Here is a 25,447-nt window from a genome sequence, read left to right as displayed (position 1 = left end):
CGGTGACTTTCAATTTGATCGAAAACGGGAGCTTATCGAATAATAGAATGTCGAATTAGAAGCGTCAACTGTATTTGCAAATGAAAAGTTCTTTTAGAAAATAAAGTGATCCGAAACTACTACATATTTAAAAGGTCAATTTGATTAGAATAGTTAAAAGAGTAATTAAGAGTAGTTAAAAAATAGGGTTTCTGTTAAACTTCCGAATACGGGGTGCCGAAAATGGCCAGTTTTAGGCCAAAAATCGACAGTTTTGGCGTTTTCCCATGACGTTAACATTTCGTTGAGAGAATTGAAAGATAAATAATTTCGCAGCCGAAATGCCTTGACTTTTGTCAAAAAATTATACAGTTGCAAAGTTTCGATGTCTAGATCACAAGATATTTGGATTAGAATGACGTAAACGTTCGAGAATAGGGACCTTATTACGCAACTAGGACGGCAACTTTTTTTTTGTTACTATAGTCTCTTTTATTTGACAAATTTCAGTCAAATCGAACGAGTAAATCAGTCAATACATGATTTTGATCAAGTTTACATTCTGGTCTGTAAAATGCCAACCAGACAGGTGGCTGATCCAAAATTGGTCAACACAGAGCGAGTAAAAAATATCCAATAAAAAAACAGGCAATTCTTATCAAAAGTGTTTCCATTACATTCAGTAACTAATTCATATGAAATTTATAAATGTCAACAAGTCTGCATAAAAAATAAACCATAAACTTCTTGCAACAAAATGGTGGTGGCGAAATCCATGTGCAAAAATTTGTATCAAATCCAGTGAAATTTTTTAAAACCTGGTCTCCATTAAATGGAGGTTCCTACACCACAGTTCACGACTTGAAGTGTATAAAGGGTCTTACCCTGAAAGAAATGCAAATTACACGTTTTTTTTTTATTAGAACACCTAAAATTTGGCTGAGCCTGGATATGCTTATTTTTTTAGCAATTTTCAGCCTGAAATGTTCTTAGATGCATTCTTAAATTTTCAGACTAGTCTAAATCGACAATATAATGCAAAATAAAGAGCACTTAAAATTGGTAAAATTTGGACAATATTTGACCCTCGATTTAGAAAATCCATTCCTAAGTTTGTTTAAAACTGCTTGAAAAGAGGAAAACATTTTAGTTTCTTGTCATATTTTTCCAAACTGAGGCTGGGCATGTTCTTACGGTGTTCTTAATTTTTCGACGAATTTCAGCCTCAATGTTCTTATAAACTGGGTTCTAATAAAAGAAAACACGTGTAAAAAGCGCGGGAAACTGTTTTTTAAACAAGCGAAAAATGATCCAAATTTTTAACAAGCGAAAAATAGGATTTTTACCAAGCGAAAAATAAAATTTTTTAACAAGCGAAAAATACGATTTTTAACAAGCGAAAAGTGAAATTTTTAACAAGCGAAAAATGAAATTTTTAACAAGCGAAAAATGAAATTTTTAACAAGCGAAAAATGAAATTTTTAACAAGCGAAAAATAGGATTTTTAACAAGCGAAAAATGAGATTTTTTAACAAGCGAAAAATGAGATTTTTAACAAGCGAAAAATAGAATTTTAACAAGCGAAAAATGAGATTTTTTAACAAGCGAAAAATACGATTTTTAACAAGCGAAAAATACGATTTTTAACAAGCGAAAAATATGACTTTGAACAAGCGAAAATGGCGATTCCGTTTTAACCGCAATAAATAATTTTGAAACAAACGGCACCTCATAGTTACACGCGTTTTTGAATTCCCATGAAATGAACCGCGGGTAAAACGCGTTCTTCGAACGCCATTTTATCGCCATCATAAACACAACATTCCAAACTGCGGAAGTAGAAAACAACCTGACTTTTTGACTGACAGAAACAGGACAATTCAAACAGGAACTCGTGTGCTGCATTTGCACATGGACAGCTGATACGATAAAAGGACGAATCCATGAACTTAAAAATCTTATAACATAACAAAGTGTTCAAAACAAACTATGATATACCATACATTTGAAGGTCAAGCTTACACTTAGAGGGAATGAAGACATGTGTTATTTTCTTTTTGATTTTAAATTGGTTTGCATTAAACTCAGGTATGATGTCACCTTTTTTTATTACTATTGATTGATTGACTGATTAGTATTTGAAAATGTCATATAAAGACCCTTACCATGAACTTTTTACAAAGAATTTGCGAGATATTATGCTGTTGTGAGCTTCACTGTTATTGTCTTTATATGACGCAAATATATCAAAACTATAGAAACTAACCTGCTGATGCCGACGCACCAGACTTTACGAACACACACAAAGCCCAGTGTCGGATGAGGATACTTTTTAACACCGGACAATCTCAACACCGAACTGGAGTCTTGCGACCGGTGCCCATTATTTTTGAAACACAATGTGTTGGTTCCTCAATGCTAAACAAGCAAAAAATAGTTGTTTAAATGCTGAAGACAATCACTTATTTGGGAACAACTTAACTATACGGACTGGTACTGTCAACAGCTCTAACTTGGAATGATTGGAGAAAATTGAGTTTTCAAAGATGTAAGAGTTGGTCTGAAGTTTATCGGCCCAATGCCGATAAAAAAGTCTTTTGTTGAAGACCCCTAAGCAGTTAGGGAAACCATCCAGGATCCTGCCATTCTATAAGCAAGCAAAAACTAAATGCCACTTGTAAACTTAAGTTTCTTACTATTTTCCATCAAAAACAACCAAAAACATTGCTACTTCCCAAAGCTGGAGACCAAAACAAATTATATTCCAAGATTATGGCGCCCTATTGGATCTATTGTTATGGCCATCTAAAATGGTGGAAAGAGTTGCGGAAAGACAGGGGCGCCCGCTAGCTTTGAGGGAGGTAACGCCAAAACGCCCAATATGATCTTCTAACATAAAGCGAGTTAGTTACCACGCGAGTTACGTCATACACTCCACCGCAGCGCACAATGAACGGTGTTTTAGTGAATATCAATAATTATAAGAATATCTTATGTGCTTAAATTCAGTAAACTTTGAGTGCTTAATTGAATATTAAGAAGATAAGAAGATAAAAAATGCGCTGGATAATTTTCATTGTAACAGTTTGGTCAATCATTGCTGAAAGTTTGAAAACAAATTTCCGACGCAAAAAAAAACTTCAGCCAATTAAAGGCACAGTGTGCTTATATTTACTATGTTTGCTACATTGTCTAGGCTAAAAAAAGTGCGAAAAGACACGAACTTTATTTTTTAATGAGTGTTGTTATGATTTTTTAGATCGCGGTCGCGTACAGGAACTCGCCAAATGTTCCTAACTGCTAAGTGTCAAAGCAACACAGATTTTTCTTAAAATAAATAAGGTATCTTTTCACATATAGACAATAAAATATAATATATTAAATTATACTTTCTTAATTAAAAAATACAAGAATTCCTTTTGCATTCATGAAAAATAAAAATAAAACAATGATGAATTAAGGATCTTCGACAAAAAACTTTCGAATTTTTTATCGGCATTGGGCCGATAAGGGGGTGGGGGAGTCCAACTACATACCTATAAAAAAACAAGTATTGAGAGGAAAATCCTTTCAGCCAATTTCTTTCTGATTTCGTCCACAAACTCCACTGAAAGCATATGATTTCACTTGCTTTCACCTTTGCGCGCAAATTCGCAACTTTAAAGTACAGTTTTGAAATAGCTTTGATAAAAAACTATTTTTTTCATTGGCCAGCGCGCTGCCTTTTCCTTCGAAATGTTGCGACTTCATCCCGTCATTTTAACTTTCGTTTTGATTAACAATACCAATGCGGGTATGAACAAACTCAATGTTGGTGCATAAATAGACAAAAATTCAATGATGACGGGTGGGAAGGCGATGGCGGACAAGATTGGAGGAAATTGGTGTTTTCGAAATGTAAAAGTTGCATTTGAAAAATTTTGGCCGATAAGAGCTAGGGGGGGAGGGGGTCTGAAGCTTATCGGCCCAATGCCGATAAAAATTCGAAAGTTTTTTGTCGAAGACCCCTAATATTACATACTAAAAAGCCCTTGGCTTTTATTCTCGTCTAATTTTCAATCTCGGAACTTTCAAAAGGCCAGTCTGCCCAATATCCGCCCAATCATCTAAAATTTACTTTAATTGTCCTTTGACTTTCAGAAAATATAAAAACTGCAAATTTTTAATAATTACAACAAACAAAAAGTATGATGCTGCTTTATTAGTGAAATATTCAATAAATTCCTAGTTTCAATTTTCAGTGGCTGTTTTTCTAGAGCTTTGTTTATCACGCATTTTTTGCATAACATAAACTTTCTTGGCCTTTCGTAATAATTATGCATTGCCAAAATTAGTTCTCCATTGTTCTTACTGTCAAGTCAGGATTGATGGTGATGTTACCTAAGAATAAAAAAAGGATTTCATCAGTTTTATGCATGTGTTAATTTGCAAAATATTCTATTCAGGACACTAAAACAGAATTGAAAAACCTTGATCTGTTCACAGTTTTAGCAAAGGGTACTTTTTGACTGGTCAGCAATATGTGAAAACATATCATCAACTCCAAACTTTTACTATGGGTTCCTTTCATGGTAAGGAACATCCTCTAAAATGCTTATGATCACAGCACATCTAGAATCTGCTAGAATCTGTCCTACTGGAATAACAAAGGAATAACAAAAGATAGATAGTGATAATGATATTTTCATATTTAGAGAGAATGGACCTTCAGACCTAGTGTTACTTTAAAATATATAGATAGATAGGAAAGTGCTATGAACTTGTTTTTTTAGATTTTTGGTCTGCATTCTCTTACTATTGTTGTCATTGTTTTCCTATTTTCTTATAACATCAATCTTCAGGTACGTCCATTCAACATGTAACTTGTTCCTTTTTTATCAACAGACCAAAAGCCACTGCAACACGAGGTTACCAATGAAGCTCTATATGCCAAGGAGATATTGACAAAACTCTTGCAAAATGCAATGTTTAGAGAAATGCTTTCAGATCATCTTGAGAGATCTTTCACTGATGATAATGAACCAAGAAGCCTTCACATGTTAGACAGTGATATCTTACCAGAAAGTACTACATTGGTAAGTGACTGTTTTTTTAATCTTCCATACCTTGTTTAGCCACTTCACACATTACAGGATGTTTCTAAAAATAAAAAATAATGTTCTGTTAGCCGATTTTTCTAATTTTGATTTTTTTTCGAGATATTCTCCTTTAAATTCTAAATAAGTTTAATAATAAGAATTTACTGTTCCTTCTATATTTATTTATATACCCAGGTACTGAATGTTTCTGAAAATTGGTTTTTGTTACACAAATGGAAATTTCTGAAAGATCTGGAAAATCTTATTGCAAACCAAGATGTCAGATGTCAAATTTCTCATGTCCATTCGGTATGTTTTAAAATTATTTAATAATGCTCTGCATTTTAAATGGTTCCAGAAGAATTACTTCTTGTAGATTGATTTATCAATATTTTGTATGGGTGGGGTTGAAGCGTCCCTGGACTTGGAATAAGACCTTCTAACAACTAACAATTAAAAAAATCAAGGGATTTCAAGAAGGGTTTACAGTCAACTCTATGCTCCACGTCTCTTTCCTCTATTTTTCTCATTATTTTTAACAGCATCTTCATAAATTTAAAATAAAATTAAAACATGACGCTTCTGGTTTTTTCCTTTCACCATTAAATAGACGATATCGCGTTTAGATAAATGCAATGCATTCTGGTTTCTCGGGGACTCTCAAAGGAATTATAATGTCGATTGTATAATGATCTTGAATAGATTATAATTCCCTTGAGGGTCCCCGAGAAACCAGAATGCATTGCATTTATCCAAACGCAATATTATTGGCCCAAGGAAATATCTTTCAAAATGTAATTTTAAAATGTAAACAATCGTTTTTTATTACCACATACTGTTTTCAGTCACCAAGATTGAATGTGGTGGTGGAGTTTTTTTGCCATTATAAGCAATCACACAAAATGGATGGCGTCTTGTATGTGCCAGCTTTCAAGTTACTCAAACTTTTGGAAAGTAGCAAGAGTCGAGATTTCATCAAACAATACAATATTAGTTTCCCTATGGAAAAAGTAAGATCGTCAATCTTTTTTCAAACAGCAGAGTCTTTATGGCAACATTTTCTACGGGTAAAAATATTCATTGATTTGGCTCTTATTCTCTTTGAATTCTTTTATGTTGAGTGAATGGAAAGTTCATTACTAACTTGAATACAGTACTGTACTACTTCGAATAAACACCCTGGGCGTTTATTAAATTTTTTGAATTTTAGGAAGGGGCGTTTATTCGATGGGGCGTTTAAAAAAGGGGGTGTTCATTAAATAATCTTTAACCACATTCACTTTAATAAAGTCCACATTCACTTTAATAAAGTGAATGGGAACCTTGTTTTGCCTTTTTGTTTTCTTTCAGTTAATTAAAATATGTTATTTTTAGAGATGTAAAGATGGGTGAAAATTAGTTTGAATACTGAAAGAATACAATTATCAAAAGATATTTAGTTTCCTTTCAAATGATTCTTCCTATCAGCTACCTGTTTCAAATAAACGCCCCTCCTAGGGGAAGGTGTTTATTCAAAGGGAGGGGGGGGGGCGTTTATCAAAAAATTTTCCTTCAGGGAGGGGTGTTTATTCGAGGGGGCGTTTATTCAAAGTAATATGATAAATCAAGTTTATTCCTAAATGTAATTTTTTTTAAAGTTTTTAAAACGTTTCCTATTATGACAGACTTTTATTCCCATTTTATTAGTTATAAAGTGGGCTAACAAATTATTATTTCAATAACTTTTACTTTCAGCTGCAAAATATTCCATAAAACTTACAGCTTTTCACATCCTTTTTTACTATTAGGTATTGATAAAAGACCGTACAACTTCATTGTCAACTACTTTCATCAAGTCAATATGGTTTCCTATAACTACTGGCATCATGGCTTTAGTTGTCCTTATTGTTATTGGCTTCATTATATTGGTATGGATGTTATTTTGGTTTATCTTTTTTACTTAATTTGTCGAAATTTAAAAAGTAGCTTTTTTTATTATATTGGAGGTTTGAAATTTACTTCAGCTTACTGCTTACTGCTACTGAACTATCGTAAGTTTGTCCAATATCGCCATCCCTCTCTAATTTCAACACCCTTCTTTAGAGATAATAAGGGAATAATGGGAAGGTCGGAATCACTGATTGATACTAATTTTTTTTGCTTAGCAATCAGAGAGGAATAAATCTTTTGTCTATCAGTGATATCGACCTTCCTATTATTCCTATCTCTAAAGAAGGGTGTCAAAATTAGAAGAGGGATGTCGACATTAGACCAACCTACAGGACTAAACTGAGCACTAACAACTTTCGCATTGCTTATTTATATTTATTTTCTGGAGTGGGGACCTTTGTCATAGATGATCCAAATTTGAGTATTTTCTTTCAGTGTAGGGTTTTTAGATATCCTACTCACTTCATTTTTAGGACATCCCCAATATGAATTGATACAAAGTCTGGTGTATTTAAACAAAAGCACCTTTTAAACGCTTCTTCCAAAAATATCTGTCAAAGTAGACCTTGTGGAAAATTTCCAGAAAGAATTCTAGATTTTGGCTCAAAATATCTTAAAAAACTGACTATTATTTGTTATTCAATATCATCACAAGCTCTCCAGTTGCTCTATCCCATTTTCAAAAAAGTTAATGGGATCTTGTACTGTTGTTTCAAGAGAACTTCATTTGAAAAAAATTGACTCAAGTTAAAATTAAGTCAGATCAGGGGGTTGAAAAGTTTGGAAAAATCATTTATAATCAAACGGATGCTAATTGTTTACCTATTCTATACCCATACCTTTTTGAAAAAAAATGGTGCAATATAAAAAATGTTTGATTTCTTTCAGTCCTGTTGTCGTAAAAGAGTCAGTGAAGGAGAAAAAGTTGGTGAACCTGCTTTGAAAAACCACAAACCAAATGAAGAGGAGCTGGACTCTTTCATGCAAAGTAACACAACTCCGAGTAAAAATTCGTTCGTCTCATCACCTAAGAAGCATTTGTTCTCCTATTCACCCAGCAAGTTTTCGACGCCAGTTTTCTCATTCACCTCACCAAAAAAACATAAAGACAAGTTGGTCTATCCAAATAGTCCTATTGAAACCGCTCCACCGCTACCCGTCCAACCGCAATTAGGACTGCTCTATCCGTCAAGCTTGAATTCGACAGGAATCAGAAAGTCGTCTGCGAACAGCTCTGGGAATAGTACAGAGAAATCACGGACACCATCCTTGCTACAATCACGGTATGATTACAATAGGCCTTTTCATGAATTATTTTGTTTGCAAACCTTGAGTTTTTAAATCCTTTTATTTGATTTGGATGGTCGTTAACGTGTAATAAAACAATTTGTTGCTCTTTCTAAAGAACGTGTCATCTATATAATCAGATATAATTTCAAATTAGCAATTTGTGAAGTATCTTATTAAAACTCAAGTTTATCCTGTTATTTTCAGTGCAACGACTACCTCGTTTTGAAACCATTGTCTGGAGGATTAAATACCTTGAGTGTTGCTTTTAAAAATGCATTGAACTTATATGAACTTTTTTGAGAATCAGTTACCATAGCAATATTTTGAAAATGAGGAAAGCGTTGTTTGTGACGTAATTTATGTTAAGGTCCATCTAGTTTCAATGTTTAATATTGACGCTCTTCATCACCAGAATCAAATCCAATGTTACTTGCACGAGAATTTATGTGTTTGAAAAATCTTAAAAATAGATCATCGGTGCGATCTTAGAATCAGAAAGTATGCTCTAATTATGACGACCCACTATTGCGCCCTACCAATTCTAATTGTGAATTGAAGGGGGTCAAAAATTGACTGTCTAAAGTCAATACATTGCTCTCTTTTGACGTCAATGCAATGTCATAACTAGAGCTATGATCAATTTCTTGCTTTGCTGAATTTTAGTTAGTGTTTTGAGCTAACGTAGATTTTTGCCAGTAAACAGATGACGGGTTATCGATATATCAAATCATTATTCTAATGATTTCTTAGATTTTCATTCTCAATTTTTTTTTAATTCTTTTTACCAGGAGAGGGTCTTCAGCATCTCTTATAATAGATGTCTCACCAAGGACGCCGCCACGTGAATTATCAATACCCTCCCATGAAAGGTAAGTACATAGTATTGGCCGAGATGTATTTTTTATCAATTGCCAAGAACGACTTAGGTATTATATCTTTATATACTTGTCAGTTTGGTACTATTCTTAGTAGAAGTGTGTACAGTCTCGATGTTCTTTAGCCGGATGCTAGAGACGAATCTCCTGTGTAGGATTTGAAGCCTTTTATTTCCTACATAAACGTAGCATACAAACGTTGGATTGAAAGTGACATTTACCGCTAGATTCATCGTTTCACTTGCCTGAAGAAGTTCGTTATCAACGAACAAAATGAAAATATTGTTGATCAGGTTTTATTTGACATTACTTTGTTAGACTTAGGAAAAAGAACTTACAACATTTTAATTTTTTTTCAGTCCTACGGAAGAAATATTACAAAGGAAAAGCCGTTGTCTTCGGTTTCGTGATTTGAGGATGGCTTTTGCTAATGATAAGGAACTCCACGAGGAATTCTGGGTAAGCATAATGATATCATTTTATTCCTTGAAACTTTATCTCTACTTACATCAGACTCTTTACATAGTCAATTCCCTTTAAACTGTCCTTTGTTTATTACAAAGAAAATTGTCAGGACAGTTGTTAGGGATAGTTGAGTCAAAAATCTTGGAACGTAGGAATCTTGTTGATTGTTGTTCAAGCTAAAAACACAAAGTTCAAAAACTAAAAATATGTACATAGGCCTATGAAAGAAAAATGTCGACTAGGTAAAATAATGTACAAGTAAAGAAATCGCTTCATAAAAATATGTCTTAATCTGACTTGGGTATTTATAAACTAGGGAAAAATATCACCATATGAAAGAACGATATGTACATGAAATTACTTACAAAATATTGTCCAAATACTATCCCCAAATGTTCGTGACTCCAAGTAAAAGTAAAATCAACTCTGTAATGAATTCAGATCTCATAAAGTAAAAGTATTTTGCTCACATCTCGAGAATGAAAATCTCACTCACGTCTCTTGTAAAAGTAATTCTGATCTGATTTGAGTGCGTGCAAAAGGCGTAGAAAAAATGATACTTTATGGAAAAACGTGATAAAAGGTAATTAAAGATAATTATCATCTTGTCATTATCGAGCTCATACGTCACAACCAAAACAAATCAATTATAAGCACATCATCCAAAACACTCCCACCCAAAAGGGGAAGAACCAAGAGTTCATTCAGTCTATCAATCGGGCTATTCAGCTCATGATGTACAACACGGTGGTAGTCGTACCAAAATTCGTGGTGAACTGTGAAGATGACCGTCGAACAGTTGATGATTTGATGTAGGGTGAACATCTGATGATTCCCTCAAGTTCAAGACAAACTTCTGATGATAATGCCTGGTTCCAGGCGAACGACTGATGATTGCGTCACGTTCAATGAACTTCTGGTGATAGCACTTTTGTAGAAACAAGGCGAACAATTGGTACAGGGCCTTGTTTCATTGATGGTAACTTCAAAGTTCAGGGGCGAACTTCTGATGATAGTGCCCTAGCAAAGCAAGGCGTTTCATTGATGACTTCAAGTTCAAGGGCGAACCTTTGTGGATAGTACCTTAGCAACGTAAGGTGCACAATTGACGACTTCAAGTTCAGGGACGAACTTCTGTTGATAGTGCCTTAGCAACGCAAGGTGTACCATTGATGACTTCAAGTTCAGGAACGAACTTCTGTTGATAATACCTTAGCAACGTAAGGTGTACAATTGATGACTTCAAGTTCAGGGACGAACTTCTGTTGATAGTACCTTAGCAACGTAAGGTGTACAATTGATGACTTCAAGTTCAGGGACGAACTTCTGTTGGATAGTACCTTAGCAACGTAAGGTGTACAATTGATGACTTCAAGTTCAGGGACGAACTTCTGTTGATAGTACCTTAGCAACGTAAGGTGTACCATTGGTGATATTTATTAACGCAACGTAATAAGCATATGTTTTTGCTTAACTCGATGACAGGGCAATCGTCAATTGGATGAGGTTCCGTCTTCCAACAAGCCTAGGCTACCGGTTGGCCTAGTGTATATCGAACCGTCGGACGTCTTGACTTTTGCAATCCTTGTGATGCCATCATCTGATGTGATGACACTAACAACGCGTGCCAATGGCCATTTGTATCTTGGGATGTCCTTTTCGCTGATGACAACTAAATCCCCTTCTTTAGTGTTCCGTATTGGATGGCGCCATTTAGCTCGTTCGTTGATTGTAGGTAGGTACTCCTTTGCCCATCTCTTCCAAAATTCGTCAAGTGTTGATTGGACCTGCTTCCACTTGCTCTTCAGGTTGTTTTGTTGAGGGTTATAAATGATTGGAAGATTGGGTGAAGCTCTTCCTAATAGAAAGTGGTTAGGGGTGAGAGCTTCAAAATCGTTGATGTCGTCACTCAGTGGTGTGAGTGGTCGCGAATTGATAGTTGATTCAACTTCAAGGAGGAACGTGTGAAGTGCTTCCTCAGTGAAGATTCTGTCTTTGATTACTGATCGTAATGATTTCTTTGTGAGCTTAACCATGGATTCCATAGCTCCACCCATCCATGGAGCTACAGGTGGATTGAACTTCCACACAATGTCATACTGTGAAAGCTCATCTTGGATTCGTTTCTGGTCCCATTTTGCAAGAGCTTCTCGTATCTCTCTTTCAGCTCCCACAAAGTTGGTTCCGTTATCACTCCTGATGGTTTTTGGATTGCCTCTCCTGGCTCGAAAACGTCGGAGTGCTAAGATGAAGCTGTCAGTTGATAGGTCTCCAGCTAGTTCGAGGTGTAAAGCTCGTGTAGTCATACACGTGAAGAGAGCACCATACCTTTTAGCGGTGCCTGCAGTTCTGCGAGTTCTACGTCCTTGTTTTACATTGATTGGTCCAAAGTAGTCGACTCCAACATTCTCAAAAGCGTGTGATCCAACTGAAAGTCTCTCCTTTGGAAGGTCTGCCATCATTGGATGTTTGGTTTTGATCGTCTCTCTCCTGCAAACAAAGCATTGATTTAGCACTTTCCTGACCTTGCTCTTTCCTTTCAAAATCCAATACTTCTCTCGCACAAGGGCAAGAGTGGCATTTCTTCCACAGTGGTGGTTGACCTCATGTACATGGCGTATGATGAGCTCGCTTATTGGATGTTCGTTGGAAAGAATTACTTGATGCTTGGACTGGTTGGGTACGTCACACTTGGAAATACGTCCTCCAACACAAACGAGGTTGTGTAGAATGATTGGTGTTAAACTTGAAAGTCTCTTTTCATCCATTGAATGTTGCGATTCATCTTGGGCAATTCGACATAATTCCTTGGTAGCGTCATTGAGGTCCTCAACATCAAGGAATTCTTTGTTGATTGACGATTCACCATTACGTTTTACCTCTACCCATCTCCTTCTCAGCTTGAGGATCCAGGCGTAGCATCGTTTCAGCTTGGTCCAACTGGAAAATCTTTCCCAACTGATGACATTTGTTGATTCGTCAACTCTGAGTTCGATATGGGTTGTGATGATCTCCATTAGTTCTTCGTCCTCCTCAGGTTCCTCAAATTGCCTGACCACCTTCTCCCTCAAGAATTCAGGTCCATCGATCCATGTCTTGGTTTCTTCAACACCAAAACATTTGGTTCCAATGTCTGCGATGTTGAGTTTTCCTGGTACGAAGCGCCAATTCTCAACTTCTGTCTTTTTACGGATTTCGTTTGTACGGTTCATTACGTAATTTGAGAATCTCTTTCGTTCATTCCGAATATAACTGAGGGTGACCTTTGAATCAGTCCACATGAAGGTCTTGTTCATGGGAAGATCCATTTCTTTGACGACACAATTTTTAATCCTGGATGCGAGGACAGCAGCTTGCAGCTCTAAACGTGGTGTTGTGCTTCCTTTAATAGGTCCTAACCTTGATTTACCGATGATGAAACTACAGTTGACCTCATCATCATCCATTGTCCGAAAGTAAGCAACTGCTCCAAATGCCTTCATCGAAGCATCTGAAAAGACGTGTAACTCGATTTCGGTAGCTGTAATCTTTGCAAAGTTGAACCATCTTGGTATGGAGATTTCTTTCAGTGACGAAAGTCCTTCTTGCCATTCTTTGAACTGTTTCAGGATCCGTTCTGGAAGGGTGTCATCCCATCCAACCTTTTCTTTCCAAAGGGATTGAAGCATCAGTTTTGGTGCAATAAGGTAGGGTGCCAAGAATCCAAGAGGGTCGAATATCGAACACAAGAAACTCAGCAAGCCTCTCTTTGTCTCTTTACATTCCTTGACTGGAACATTGAAGAAGAAGACATCGTCGGTTGGATTCCACCTTACTCCAAGGGTTCTTTCTGATGGTAGTACCTTGAAGTCGTGGTTTGTTATTTTTGGCGATAAATCTTCCTTTGGAATTGCTTTCAAAAATTCAGTATCATTTGAAATCCACTTTGTCAATCGAAAACCTCTTTCAGCGGTGATTCTGACAAGGTTTGAACAGGTGTTGACTGCTTCATTTGTTGAATCGAATGATCCTAGGAAGTCATCCATGTAGAATTCTTCGGAAACAGCTTTTGTGACAGCTGCTCTTTCATCCGATGTTAGCGATTTGAGCACTTCTCCTTCTGGTACGTCTTGAATCTTATTAGCACATCCCTTCAATGCCCAATTGGCACAGCACGGTGAATCCTTTTTTCCGAAAGGGTGGACCAGTATCTTAAACTCTGATATCTCTTCCTCATTTTTCCTCCACAAAAAGCGCAATGAATCTGTATCCTCTTCAGGTACAAGAACTTGGTGGAACATTTTTTCTACGTCACTCATCACTGCAATTTTTCCACGTCACTCATCACTGCAATTTTTCCTCTTCGAAATTTCGATAGGACTGTGACCAGGCTGTTCAGTAAATCTGGTCCTTTGAGGAGTTGATCATTCAGTGAGGTTCCTTTAAACCTAGCAGATGCATCCCAGACAATTCGAATTTTACCTGGTTTGTTTGGTTCTAAGACAAAGTGATGCGGTATATAGTTCGTCTTGGATGATGTCTTTGCTGCTTCGTCTTTGGTCAATTCTTGGACGTGACCAATCTTTACATAATCTTCTAACTTCGAACTGTAGATTTGTTTGATTTCAGGTAATTTCTCTAATCTTCGCTCAGTAGACAGAAGTCTGGTGACAGCAAGTGGTCGATTATTCACGAGCTCCAAATCGTCACTTTTCCACAACATGCCCACTTCAAAATGATTGTTCACGAGTCTTGTGTTGTTCTTTAGAAGATGTAAGGCTCTCTTCTCATCCCGAGTAAGCAAGGCTTCTGAATCAGGCGTTGTCGCATAGGTTTCTTGACTCCAGAATCTTTCCAGCTTCGAGTCAAGGGATTGAACTGATATGTAATTAGAGCAACCATCATTGCTACCAGACTTCCCTCCGAAGATAGTCCATCCTAGCAGAGTCCTCACAGCAATTGGTTCTTTTGAGCTTTCACCTTTAATAAATTCGAGATGCAAGAGCGCTTCTGGTACGTCTGCACCGATTAGGATCTCAACGTCTTTATCGAGTGGTTGTGGTAAGGAAGCATCTCTGAGATGTTGGTATTGTTTCTTCATTTTCGAAACGTTGTAGGGTTTCTTCTTGATGTTTAGAGACTCGACTACCCAAGCGTCCTCTACATGAACGCTGGAATCACATGATGAAAGAAGAAAGTTGACTGATCTTGATCTCATGGTTTGCTTTTTTGTTAGAACGTTGCTGATAGAAACTTTCAGATTACTGTTGACATTTGGTAATTTCAATCGATCAACAAGGCTGGCACTGATTAACGTGGTATCAGAACCAGGATCTAGAAGAACATTCACCTTTTCTGATATATCACCGTTTGAAATGGTGACCGGCACGATCTGAAGGAAGGTTGTCCTTTTGGATTTAGCATAATGAGATTCCCCTTCCTCAGTTCCTGCAGGTGGATTTGCTTTGTAATTTGGATCATGGAGTAACGTATGGTGTTTTCGTTGACATTCTTTACATCTTGTTTGGCACTTGCAATCTTTGATGGAATGACCTTTTGAGAGACAGTTATAGCATAGATTTAACTTTCTTGCTTCTCCTCTCCTTTCAGCAATTGATTTCTGTTTAAAGCGTTCACAACGCCAAAGCTTGTGGGGTTCATTGCATACGTAGCATACTGGGGTCTTTGAATCACCTTTTCCTCCCAAGTAATTTGATTGCCCTTCCTTGCGTTTGTCTTTCCTTTTGTCTTTTGGTTTCTGTTCTTCTTGAGCGATTATGTCTGCAATGGGATTATAAAACTCCTTGAGCTTGGAGTCAAGCCATGATTCAAGCTTCATCAGTGAAAGACTGGTATCCTCGTAATCTTTAGATGTCCGATAAAATGCCTTTCTCAAATTGTCAGGCAACCGAATGACAGCTCTGGACAGATTCTCAGCAGAGTGAATTGCACCCATATTACCAATCATCTTTAGCCATGTCACTGTTGATTTCAGGTGTTGGTGAAATCTTTTCAAGGAGGAACGATCATCAGAAGGTAACTGAGGTTTGTCAAGCAGGTTCCTAAGCTTGGAATGTGTGACCACCGTCTTATTACCAAAATCTCTCTTCAGGGTTTTCAAGGCAGTTGCGTAGAATATCCCAGAGGTTCCGATACATTCAACGCTCTTTTTGGCTTCACCAATCAAAATACTGAGGAGTCTTTCCATTCGATCGTTGTCGGTGAAGGAGAGTTTATAATGGACTCTGCGACTAAAATTTTCGACGAAGTCTGGCCATTTGGAGCTGTCGCCACTGAACTTAACTAATTCAATGGTTGGAAGAGCCTTTGTCTCGAATTCGAACCTCAGCGCAGAATTTGCTGTTAATGGGTTTGATAAGCCGGCAAGGCATGTTTCCTCTCCTTCTGTCAATTCGTCAATGAATTGGTCGACTGGTCTGAAGACGAGGTATGGAGGTTTAGGTTTTGTGTAAGAGTTAGCATTAGCAAGAGTCACAGTGGCAGTTGAAGGATCTGAACGATTATCAACTGATGTTGTAGATGCCTTTTGGCGTAAACGTCGGAAGCTGCTTCGTGGCTTTGCTGTGACAGAAGACACCGAAGGTGGACATGGAGTAAATCTCACCTGAGATAGACTTCGTTGAAAAGGTTGTGAATGGACAGGTGAGTGGTAAATAGCTGAGTTAGGAGGTGATTCGATATGAGAAACAGTAGGTGAATTTCCACTGGAGCCAACAGGTATACGAATACGAGGATTGAATACGTTAGTACGTTTATCATGACCGGATATGTTGGAAGTTTCAGATGGATCTACATCATACAGACTTGTATCAGGTGTAGTATTGGAAAGGTTTGGTGTTCTCAATCTTGTACGAATCTCATGCTCTATTTCAGCGATGCGATTAGCCTCTCTAGCTTCAGTCTCTGTGCATTCTTGTATCCTTCTTTCGTCAGTTTCATAGATAAGATATTCTGTGTTTGCCGCTCTGAATTTTAAGTAAGTCTCCACAAGAGTGTTATGCAACGTAGACGCACTCGATGCATCTTGATCATTCAGGTAGGATAAGATTTGATTTGCCACCCGTGTAAGATATCCCAGAAGACCTCTTCGAGTGTTCCTTAGAGATATCAGTTTGGCTAGGTCAGTGGAATGATCAGGCCCTTGTCCTGCAATTCTTTGAGATCTCCGGATTGACATGATGGTCTGGACGGTGATGAAACAAGGTTGAATAAAGATCAGGTAGTCCACGGATTGGTCAACTGATGTGGTAGTTGCGTGTACCACGGACGAATACGACGGGCGGTATTGAATAAACGCTCGATTGGACACAAGGGCGGTCCCGATTGGGAACGAGTGTAGACCACTGATGAAAACGGCCGACGATTGATAACAAGGCTGAACCACGATTGATAACGAGAACAAACAACGACTGCAAATGAGGGCGGACCACGAATTACAACGGGGCGGATCCCCGACAGTGTCTGCCTATTATTATATTCTGCTGATATAAGCAAAACAAATGTTTTTTCCTCTTTCCGACCAATCTTGCACCACATCCGTGTCAATCCAATATAAAAAAACAAAATGTGAATTAAAATTGATGAATAAGCAAACGATATCACTCTTATTTAAAAACAAAACCTTTCAAGCATAATGAATCCTTTCCTTTACTCTTAGGGTATTCCACCAAACACAGTTGGACGGAAAGATATAACAATGAAATATAGCCTAAAGAATCGATACTCTGATATATTACCAAGTAAGAAATTTATCCAGTCCCTCAGAAATTTTAGCAAAGTTGTAAACCCCCCTCCCTGATAACGAAAAAATCCTTTTCCCACCCAATTTTGAGCTTTCCATCTCCAGAAATTTTGAAATACTTCCCCCTCACTTTTTTCACGAGTTTGATCCGGGAAACCAATTGTTATACAAATCTTGTTGCACCTTTTTGAACCCCCTGGATTTTGTTTTCTCCTTTGCCCCTCCCCTCTTTGGTAAATTTTTGGGTAAAAAAATCCCCCAGCAGAAAGTGGGGAGGAAACTATTAAAGAGATATACCTTGTTTTGACCAAAATAAGATCCTTTTTCTATCATTGCCCATTGTAAAGTGATATCAGACTGATTCCTGTTTGATCCTTCTCTAGTTGAAACTTGAGTTTCTAATCGTGGTTTTTTTTCAGATGCAAAGTCAATAGTCAGTTTGCGAGGCGATGGACGCAAGGATAGTAGTTCGAAATACATCAATGCCAATTTTATTAGAGTAAGTTCTTGATAATTTATACAGTTGTCTCTCTCTTTAATTCGATCTTCAAGTGATCAAAAATTTACTTCGAATTAGAGAAAAATTCGAATTATAGAGAGTATTTTAGACAACTTTTCAGCTGAAATGTAGGTCCCTTTTAATTCTTTCAATTTTAATTTTTATTACAGAAAGATTAAAAAATAAATATTCGAATTATAGAGAGTTGACTCGATAATATTACAATCTAATCCCTCCTAGGAATGGATAAACTAGTATAGAGCTTCCGAAGGTACAATACACTTTCGTCTGCATGTGTTGCACGTACCCCCCTCATTTAAAGATTTTACAAAACTCATCCGTTGAAATATTTTGATCGTAAATAACTTGCTCTATGAGCAGTCGACCACGTTTTCAAAAAAGTGCCGTCATTAAGTTAGCCTTTTAAAGAAACTTTATGAGCATCTTTGTCATTTGTTCTTCTTTTTTGAAGTCGTTGCATCAACGCATGTCAATTTTTATTTTTTGGATATACATGATAATAGAAATCAAATATATTTTAAGATGAAAAATCTGAAAAACAGTGAGCAATGACCAAGAGGAAAAAGAAAAGGCAAACATGAAACTGAAACCCTGCAAAAACAGTGTGAAAAACTCAAAAAAATGTCCAAAAATACGTATTGAAAAATATACCGGGTGCGCCACAAAAAAGTTTCTATCTTTGAAAGTAATTTTCTCGAAATCTAAAAATTTTAAAAGAACCATTTCTGTTTCGTTGGAAAGAAGAAAGATAAACTTAAATTTTGATGGGTCATTTATTAAATTCGATTCGTTAGATTAAAAGCTATGCTCAATAAAAAAAAAAAGTTACTTTCAGAAAGTGCTCGAAAACGTTAAAAATCGACCTATCGCAATAGCCTTTACATGATTAAGAGCGTTTTCAGTAACTAAACACATAAATTTAAAAAAGAAGGGTCGAAAGGGTTTAAAATCTTCATCAAAATCAATTTAATTTACTTTTACCGAAATTTTCCTCAGGTTTTTGGTGCTAGACTGGATAAAGTCTATGTAAGACTGGATCTACCTCGAAACCCATATTTGATGTATTTTAATTAATTTTACCAGATTTTTTGGCCTTTTTCGAAGATTTTTCTTCTTTTCATTGAAATTTCAATCTGCCTTTACATAACAAAAGGTCATTTAGACAGCTAATTATCCTTTTTAATGACTGAAACAAAAATACTGATGTATCATGTAATTATGCTTCTGTTTAATTTGATAGGTCTATTTTTAACGTTTTTGAGCACTTTCGGAAAGTAAATTTTTTATTCAATTGAGCATAACTTTTGATCTAATGAATCGAATTTGATAAATGACCCATCAAAATTTAAGTTTATCTTTCTTCTTTCCAATGAAAGAGGAATGGTTCTTTTAAAATTCTTAGCTTTCAAGAAAATTAGTTTCAAAGAGAGAAACTTTTTTGTGGCGCACCCGGTAGTAATGAAAAAAAACAAAAAAAACTGAAAGCCCCGCATCTTTGTTGACTGGTGGCACTCCAAGGCACCTAATAATAATAATAAGTTATTAAAGTGTATAGAGGACGTGGTAAAATCTTCAAATAAGATATTAAGAATGAATTTGCATTTTTCTCTTTTTCCACAGGGTTATGACGGAATTCCTGACCAGTTTGTTGCCACACAAGGTTAGTCCTAAGGATCTAAGATGGTTCTTTCACCGCAATTTTGGCTAAAACTTTTGGGCTTAGTGAATTTTTCAGTATAGAATAAATTTTCATTGAAAGAATCAGTTCAAAATTATCTTTCAAAAGAGTTATATAGCTTTTCTCCTTTGAGAGCAACTTATTAAATATTATAAAATTCAACGTATTTTTTTATTCGATGTTTACAATAGTATACACAATTTTGAAATTTTTGAAAGCTCCAACAAAACGATTTTATATACACTTACATTGTAAATTAAGTATTTTGAATGCAACAAATTTAAATATAAATAAAGTTGTTCTCCCTTGGAACTTTTCAGGTCCGTTACCGTGTACCGTCATTGATTTTTGGCACATGGTTTGGCAGTATCGGGCCACCGCTATAGTGATGATAACAAAATTGAAAGAAAAGAATAGGGTAAGACTTTTCTCTATTATTAACAGCACAGTTGATAACACGTGTTCTGAATCATCGACATTGACACTATTTTTGAACCTGGTCAAGCAAAATCTTAGATTGGAGGTTTTGAAAGTGACTACCCTAATCGTAGCATTCTCGATTTCTCGAGAAAATTAACGTCAAAATTACATTTTGACGTCATTTCCGGTCGAATTACTTGAGTTACGTTTGGAAATCGACTATATCACCTCGATATTGTTTTTAAGAGCTTTCGACTGGTATAAGTGGTTTTCGGGTTTTATATTGACTTAAATATTTCGTCAAACTTTAGGGGTCATTGGATTTTGCCTATGAGTCATTTTTTGAGTCCTAAAAATTTTCAAAGGCCTTAGTAAAGAACCTCCCTCGTGAGAAACTCTTTTATAAATACTTCAATCTTTGAAATGAACCAGGTTTGGTTACGGTTTGGTCACGGTCACGGGTCCTAAGGGTTTACCCCGCTACTAATAGGCAAGCATAACCCCCTGTAACTCTCTGTTACATGTTTCTTACCGAGTTTAAATTCAAAATTAACTTGAACTCATTTCTTTTCTTCACCAGGAAAAATGTGTACAATATTGGCCGTCACCTGGCACGACCACTCAAAGCGTATACGGTGATATCACGGTCACGTTCGAGTCAGAGGAACATAGAGATGGATATACAGTTATCAGCCTCAACATCTCACATAAGGTTATAATCATGTTATTTCATCATTCTAATGATTGTTTTCTGACCCATCATTATAAAAGCTTTAAGAAAAGGGTGAGTGAGAAATTTCTCATTGCTCGTCTAGAACCACGGGTGACCCACGAAAAAGTTCAGACGTTTCTCGACGTCTTGAGGCCGAACAGTTAGGATATCTACTTTTTCTAAATATCAAAACTCCAAGCACTTTGGGACACTTGTTCGGCCTCAAGATGTCGGGAAACGTCTGAACCTTTTCGTGGGTCACCCGGTACTACAGTACCAGTTCTTAGCCTGTTTTAACAAAACTGTTCCTTTTTTTTTTTTTTGAAAATCCGAGTGATTCGAAAAGATGTCAGATGAGAAGCCAATCAAAGCGAAATCGAAACCAATTGAAAGACAGGAATTTAGCTTATAAATTGATAAACATATCTTTATCTTTACAGGGTCAGGATGAACACCGTAAAATTTTACACTACTGGTTCACAGCATGGCCTGATCACCATGTCCCTAAATCTTGTACACAAGTTGTTTCCCTTGCTGAAGAAGTGATCGAATCTCACCAACATACTGGACTTCCCATTGTGGTCCATTGCAGCGCTGGTCGCGGCAGGACGGGATGTTTTATCGCCATATTCAATGGTATTGTCCAAATCAATGTAAGTGTACGGTCAATAAAATGATGAGTTTATTCATGTAAAATTTTTAATGGGAAAGTTAGGGTGTTGGGAGATTTCTATAAACAGGATCATTGACAAACTTGGAGTCGTTTATCATCCATGTAATACAGTAATATGGGTGTTATATGATACGATAATTGTTACGGGATAATATTATTTTAAATGAAGTATTATATAATATTTTCTGTCTGAATTAGCACCGTCTCTCATACCAGAGTATAACAAACTTCAGACTAAACCAAATGGCATTCTAACTTTTGCTTTAAACAGGGGCTCTAGGCTGATCAAGGGGTAGGAACGTTTACTCTCAATTTAAAGGAGTCAGGTTTCTTAATGAAGTTAGTGCGTCATGACATGTAAACATTTTCATTTGTTCATGTTTTCAGGAAGATAATCGAGTGGACATTTTAAAGATTGTCAGCCAAATGAGAATACAAAGGTAGGAACGGTTTCCTTGCTTTGAAAATGACGAGTTTTTGTTTATGAAAGTGTCGTAAGTCAACTCTTTCCAACTCAACTATTGATAGATTGATCCTAGTCCCTTCCCTTGATTTATTTTAGAGGGGATCAGTACTAAACTCTCTGACATATAACAGTACTTTTTAAAGAGATTTTCCTTGAATTTCCAGAGAAATGGAACGGTATTTATTAAAGTACTATGTAATAAAAAAATTCGGGTCATTTTGATACTTTTAAACAATAATACTTGTAGAGCAAACACTTTGGACATTCGATTAAATGCAAAAATAATCGGACATTATACATTTGTACAATTATGAACTTCTGTCATGTTCTTGTTTGTGTTGACCAATCGATTTTGGACATTGTTCATTTATGTTTGAAAATATTTGAAAAAATCAAATTTGTAGACATTAAAAGACTGTGCAAGCACCAAAGCGTGTTTTTTTATGCTTATTACTTCTACCAAGTGACATATGTTTGTAAATGGATTTAAAAACAATGTTTGTTTAGAATACTCATGTTATTTTTGCTGTAATAAGGTGCCTCGCTCGCCATTTTTAAAGAGCTATCAAAAATACTTCGAGTTCTTTTCTGTTTACTCACGAAACAGTTTTAAGAATGAGTATGCATGGTTCCCGTTTCTGAGTCCTAGACCCTGATTGAAAACTTCTTTCGAGGTACTTTTGTTAACTGATGAAATACATTTTCAGAGATAAAATAAAATATCAAGACGGTCTTGTAAACTTTAAAACCCGTCTGCATATCCTCGATTTTCCGATTTTGAATAACTTCTTTAAAAGTTCTCAAACATTTTCTTTGAACATCGTTTTTATAGAGGCGGCATGGTTGCGAAAGATCATCAATACAAGTTTATATACAACGCGTTACACGAATATTGGTCAAAGAAATTACAATTATCACCGACATTGAGTCGTTTTTCTTTGGATGACGACATGACGGAACATTCTGACCCTGACGAAGATATCGACGGTGATTACAGCTACACACTTCATCATGCATTTTCGTTCGCTGAATAACCGCCTCTGGTATGATTCTTTCCCTCTAAACAATTGTTTTTTGTCCAACTTAGATTTTGATCGTTCCAAATGCAACTGGACTTTACTAATAGATTTCAAAACATGGTTCTTTTCACACTTGCCTCTGTTATATACTACTGCTCAACGAACCACAACAAAGGTCCAAATTCAAATGATGGTTGTTTTGTGTGAACAATTTTCCCCACTTGCTGTCAAAATATGGCTGGATTTTGTTAGTCTTCGTGCAGCTGCTCTTCTGATCGAACGAGTCACGTGATTTCTCGTAAAGCTTTGTTTGTTTGTTATCCTTGGCTGGTTTTAATCAATTTGTTTGGGTTTCTGATGCCAATATCCCAAAATATTACATGCTTCGCAATCGTTCGGTAAATTATTCATTTGTTATCTCAACGTGAAACGAAGGATTTATTAATTAAATGGCGGCTTTTTTGGGCCGATTATCAATAAAGATTTATGGTTCAGCTGGGCTGATTCAATGGTATTATATTATTATTATTTAAAAGTAAAATTCGAGTTGTTATCTCGACCCCTGTTCATATAGTATAATTTAACAATTATATAATTTGTAGAATAGGTAGTCTGATAGACAAAAGCTTATATTTAGGTATTCCAATTATGAATTCCGTTTTTTCCGATTTTGTAAATAGGTTGTTTCCCCGATTATTTCGTACGTCTAGGTATAGTTTCCCCCTTCGAAGTTATGGTGAATTTTTAAAGTAATTCTAAAGTTGAAACGTAAGAAAACAGCTCAAGCTTTCTTTTGAGCCCTAAGTTCTTGACTTTAAGTGTATTGGCTTGTATTAAGACTTTATCTAAACAACTTTGAAATATTTGGCTTATACCTACTAGCTTTCTGAAACCATTGGCTTTTCTAAAGTGTTGATAAGTCAATAAGTTAGTCATATGGGAAACATTCATAAATGAATAGGATCGTATTGAATAAGTAGTTCAAAATGGGCACTTCAAAACCCATCTAAGCAACGACGTTCGTTTTTTGACGTTAATTTAACGTTATATAGACGTTATTGTCGTTATATGGACGTCGAAACAACGTTGTAGAACCAGCAGCCAATATAAACGAGGCAATTATCATTTTAGATGTGGTCAGGAAAATATTTTCTTTTTTAAAGGAGACAGCACAGGAACCAGCAATTTCTCTTACTACTGAAAATGTTTATTTATTTAAAGGTCTTTGAGATTTGTTATGGTGGATGTACAACTTTGTCTTGACGTAACAAGTCATGTTTAAAAGTGACAACTAAGTGTGAAAACATTTTCGTATGGTATTTTTGAGGTCGAAGTGCAGGTTGTACTGCACTCAGCACGCAAAGAATTCATTTCTCTCGATCGATTCATTTTGAATGAGGTGAGCTTTGTAAACAAAATTAAGATTTTTAAAATGTTTTTTTTTGCAGTCAACTTCTCAATTTATTGAACACCTTTGTAGAGTGAAAGGGATGTCCGTTAATTGGGAGAGTCCGGCTTTAAAAAAGACTTGTTTGGATCAAGAAAACTGTGACTGCTGATTACCTCTGTCTATTTGGATTTATATTACATCTCCTTCTTATTTTTATGTCTGTTTCGTTCAGTGCTGATTTATAGAGTTAGTGTTTCAGCTTGTTTTGAAATTTTTGAAAGTTTCTTGTTCTCTTTTTTTCGCGTACAGGCTTAAAATTGGAAAGGGATTAAAACTTGAAGATTTGTGAAAAATTATTGAATTATGGATTATAATTTATTTGTTTGTTTATTTATTTATATTCGTGGTGGTAAAATGTTTTTTATTTATAAATGTTTTTCTGCTATGTATGATAAAGCTGAAGAAGTGGATTAAAAGTTTAATCTGAAAATTCTTAGATTATGAAATCGTTTTAAAAGTTTCACTTCTCACTTACTTCTATAGCTATAATTTCACCAAACATAGCAGAAAAATAGATCTTATCGGAGTTTTTGATTTTCCTAGAAAAGCGATGCATTGTGGGATTGTTTCGGAAGTATTACAATAGAATTCCCTCGAGGAATTAAGAGATTTCTATTATAATACTCCCGAAACAATTCCACAATGCATCGCTTTTTTAGAAAAATAGAAAACTCTGATAAGTTCTTTTCAAAAAACGACTAAAAATATTTCATGGAAATTTTTGCACATATACGAATGAGATAAAAATTAAAAATATTATGGTGAAAATGAAAAATATATAAATATTGAATGAATGAAAAACATTAAGTGTCAATTTCGTGTCTAAACTATGAAGATTTCTTAGATGATAACTGTTTCCAAAAATTGTTCAAAAACTTAGAATTGGACACCAGGTATCAGGAAAATTAAGATACTCTGTCATTTTTGCACGTTACAAGATTTCTGTCAGAGTTTGTTTCGTGTGCGTAAATAATAATCATGATCATCTTTTGTCAGATTAGCTGGCTATTTGAATTCTTTTCACTGCGGAAAATATTTCTCAAAACGTTTCTAAAATCAATATTATTTTGACCGTACATTGGGAAAGAAGAAAGAAGAAAGAACTCTCTCATTTAAAATCTGAAATTTATTCTTGTCCGCGACATTTTGTCA

General features: G+C 35.8%; 2 protein-coding genes across 2 annotated transcripts; one reads left to right on the top strand and one right to left on the bottom strand.

The window, feature by feature from the left end:
• Window positions 1–1,770: 1,770 nt before the first annotated feature.
• Window positions 1,771–23,485, top strand: LOC136797581 (uncharacterized). Its single transcript, XM_067054167.1, has 16 exons — window positions 1,771–2,067; window positions 4,864–5,054; window positions 5,253–5,366; window positions 5,903–6,067; window positions 6,845–6,964; window positions 7,875–8,269; window positions 9,065–9,145; window positions 9,511–9,610; window positions 17,274–17,355; window positions 17,777–17,856; window positions 19,498–19,537; window positions 19,876–19,973; window positions 20,556–20,687; window positions 21,128–21,340; window positions 21,748–21,800; window positions 22,659–23,485. The coding sequence occupies exons 1-16, from the start codon at window positions 2,013–2,015 to the stop codon at window positions 22,858–22,860; spliced, it is 2,121 nt and encodes a 706-aa protein (XP_066910268.1). The 5' UTR covers window positions 1,771–2,012; the 3' UTR covers window positions 22,861–23,485.
• LOC136797571 (uncharacterized) lies at window positions 9,766–13,922 on the bottom strand. The gene is made up of 2 exons (XM_067054157.1): window positions 9,982–13,922; window positions 9,766–9,792 (listed from the first exon to the last, which is right to left on the bottom strand). The coding sequence occupies exon 1, from the start codon at window positions 13,912–13,914 to the stop codon at window positions 11,110–11,112; it is 2,805 nt and encodes a 934-aa protein (XP_066910258.1). The 5' UTR covers window positions 13,915–13,922; the 3' UTR covers window positions 9,766–9,792; window positions 9,982–11,109.
• Window positions 23,486–25,447: the final 1,962 nt, after the last annotated feature.

Source organism: Clytia hemisphaerica, unplaced genomic scaffold (assembly GCF_902728285.1).
Source record: "Clytia hemisphaerica strain Z4C2 unplaced genomic scaffold, Clytia hemisphaerica genome assembly, whole genome shotgun sequence".
Taxonomy (NCBI): domain Eukaryota; kingdom Metazoa; phylum Cnidaria; class Hydrozoa; order Leptothecata; family Clytiidae; genus Clytia; species Clytia hemisphaerica.
Note: the sequence above shows the minus strand (reverse complement) of the source record. Positions and strands in the feature narration are given on the sequence as shown.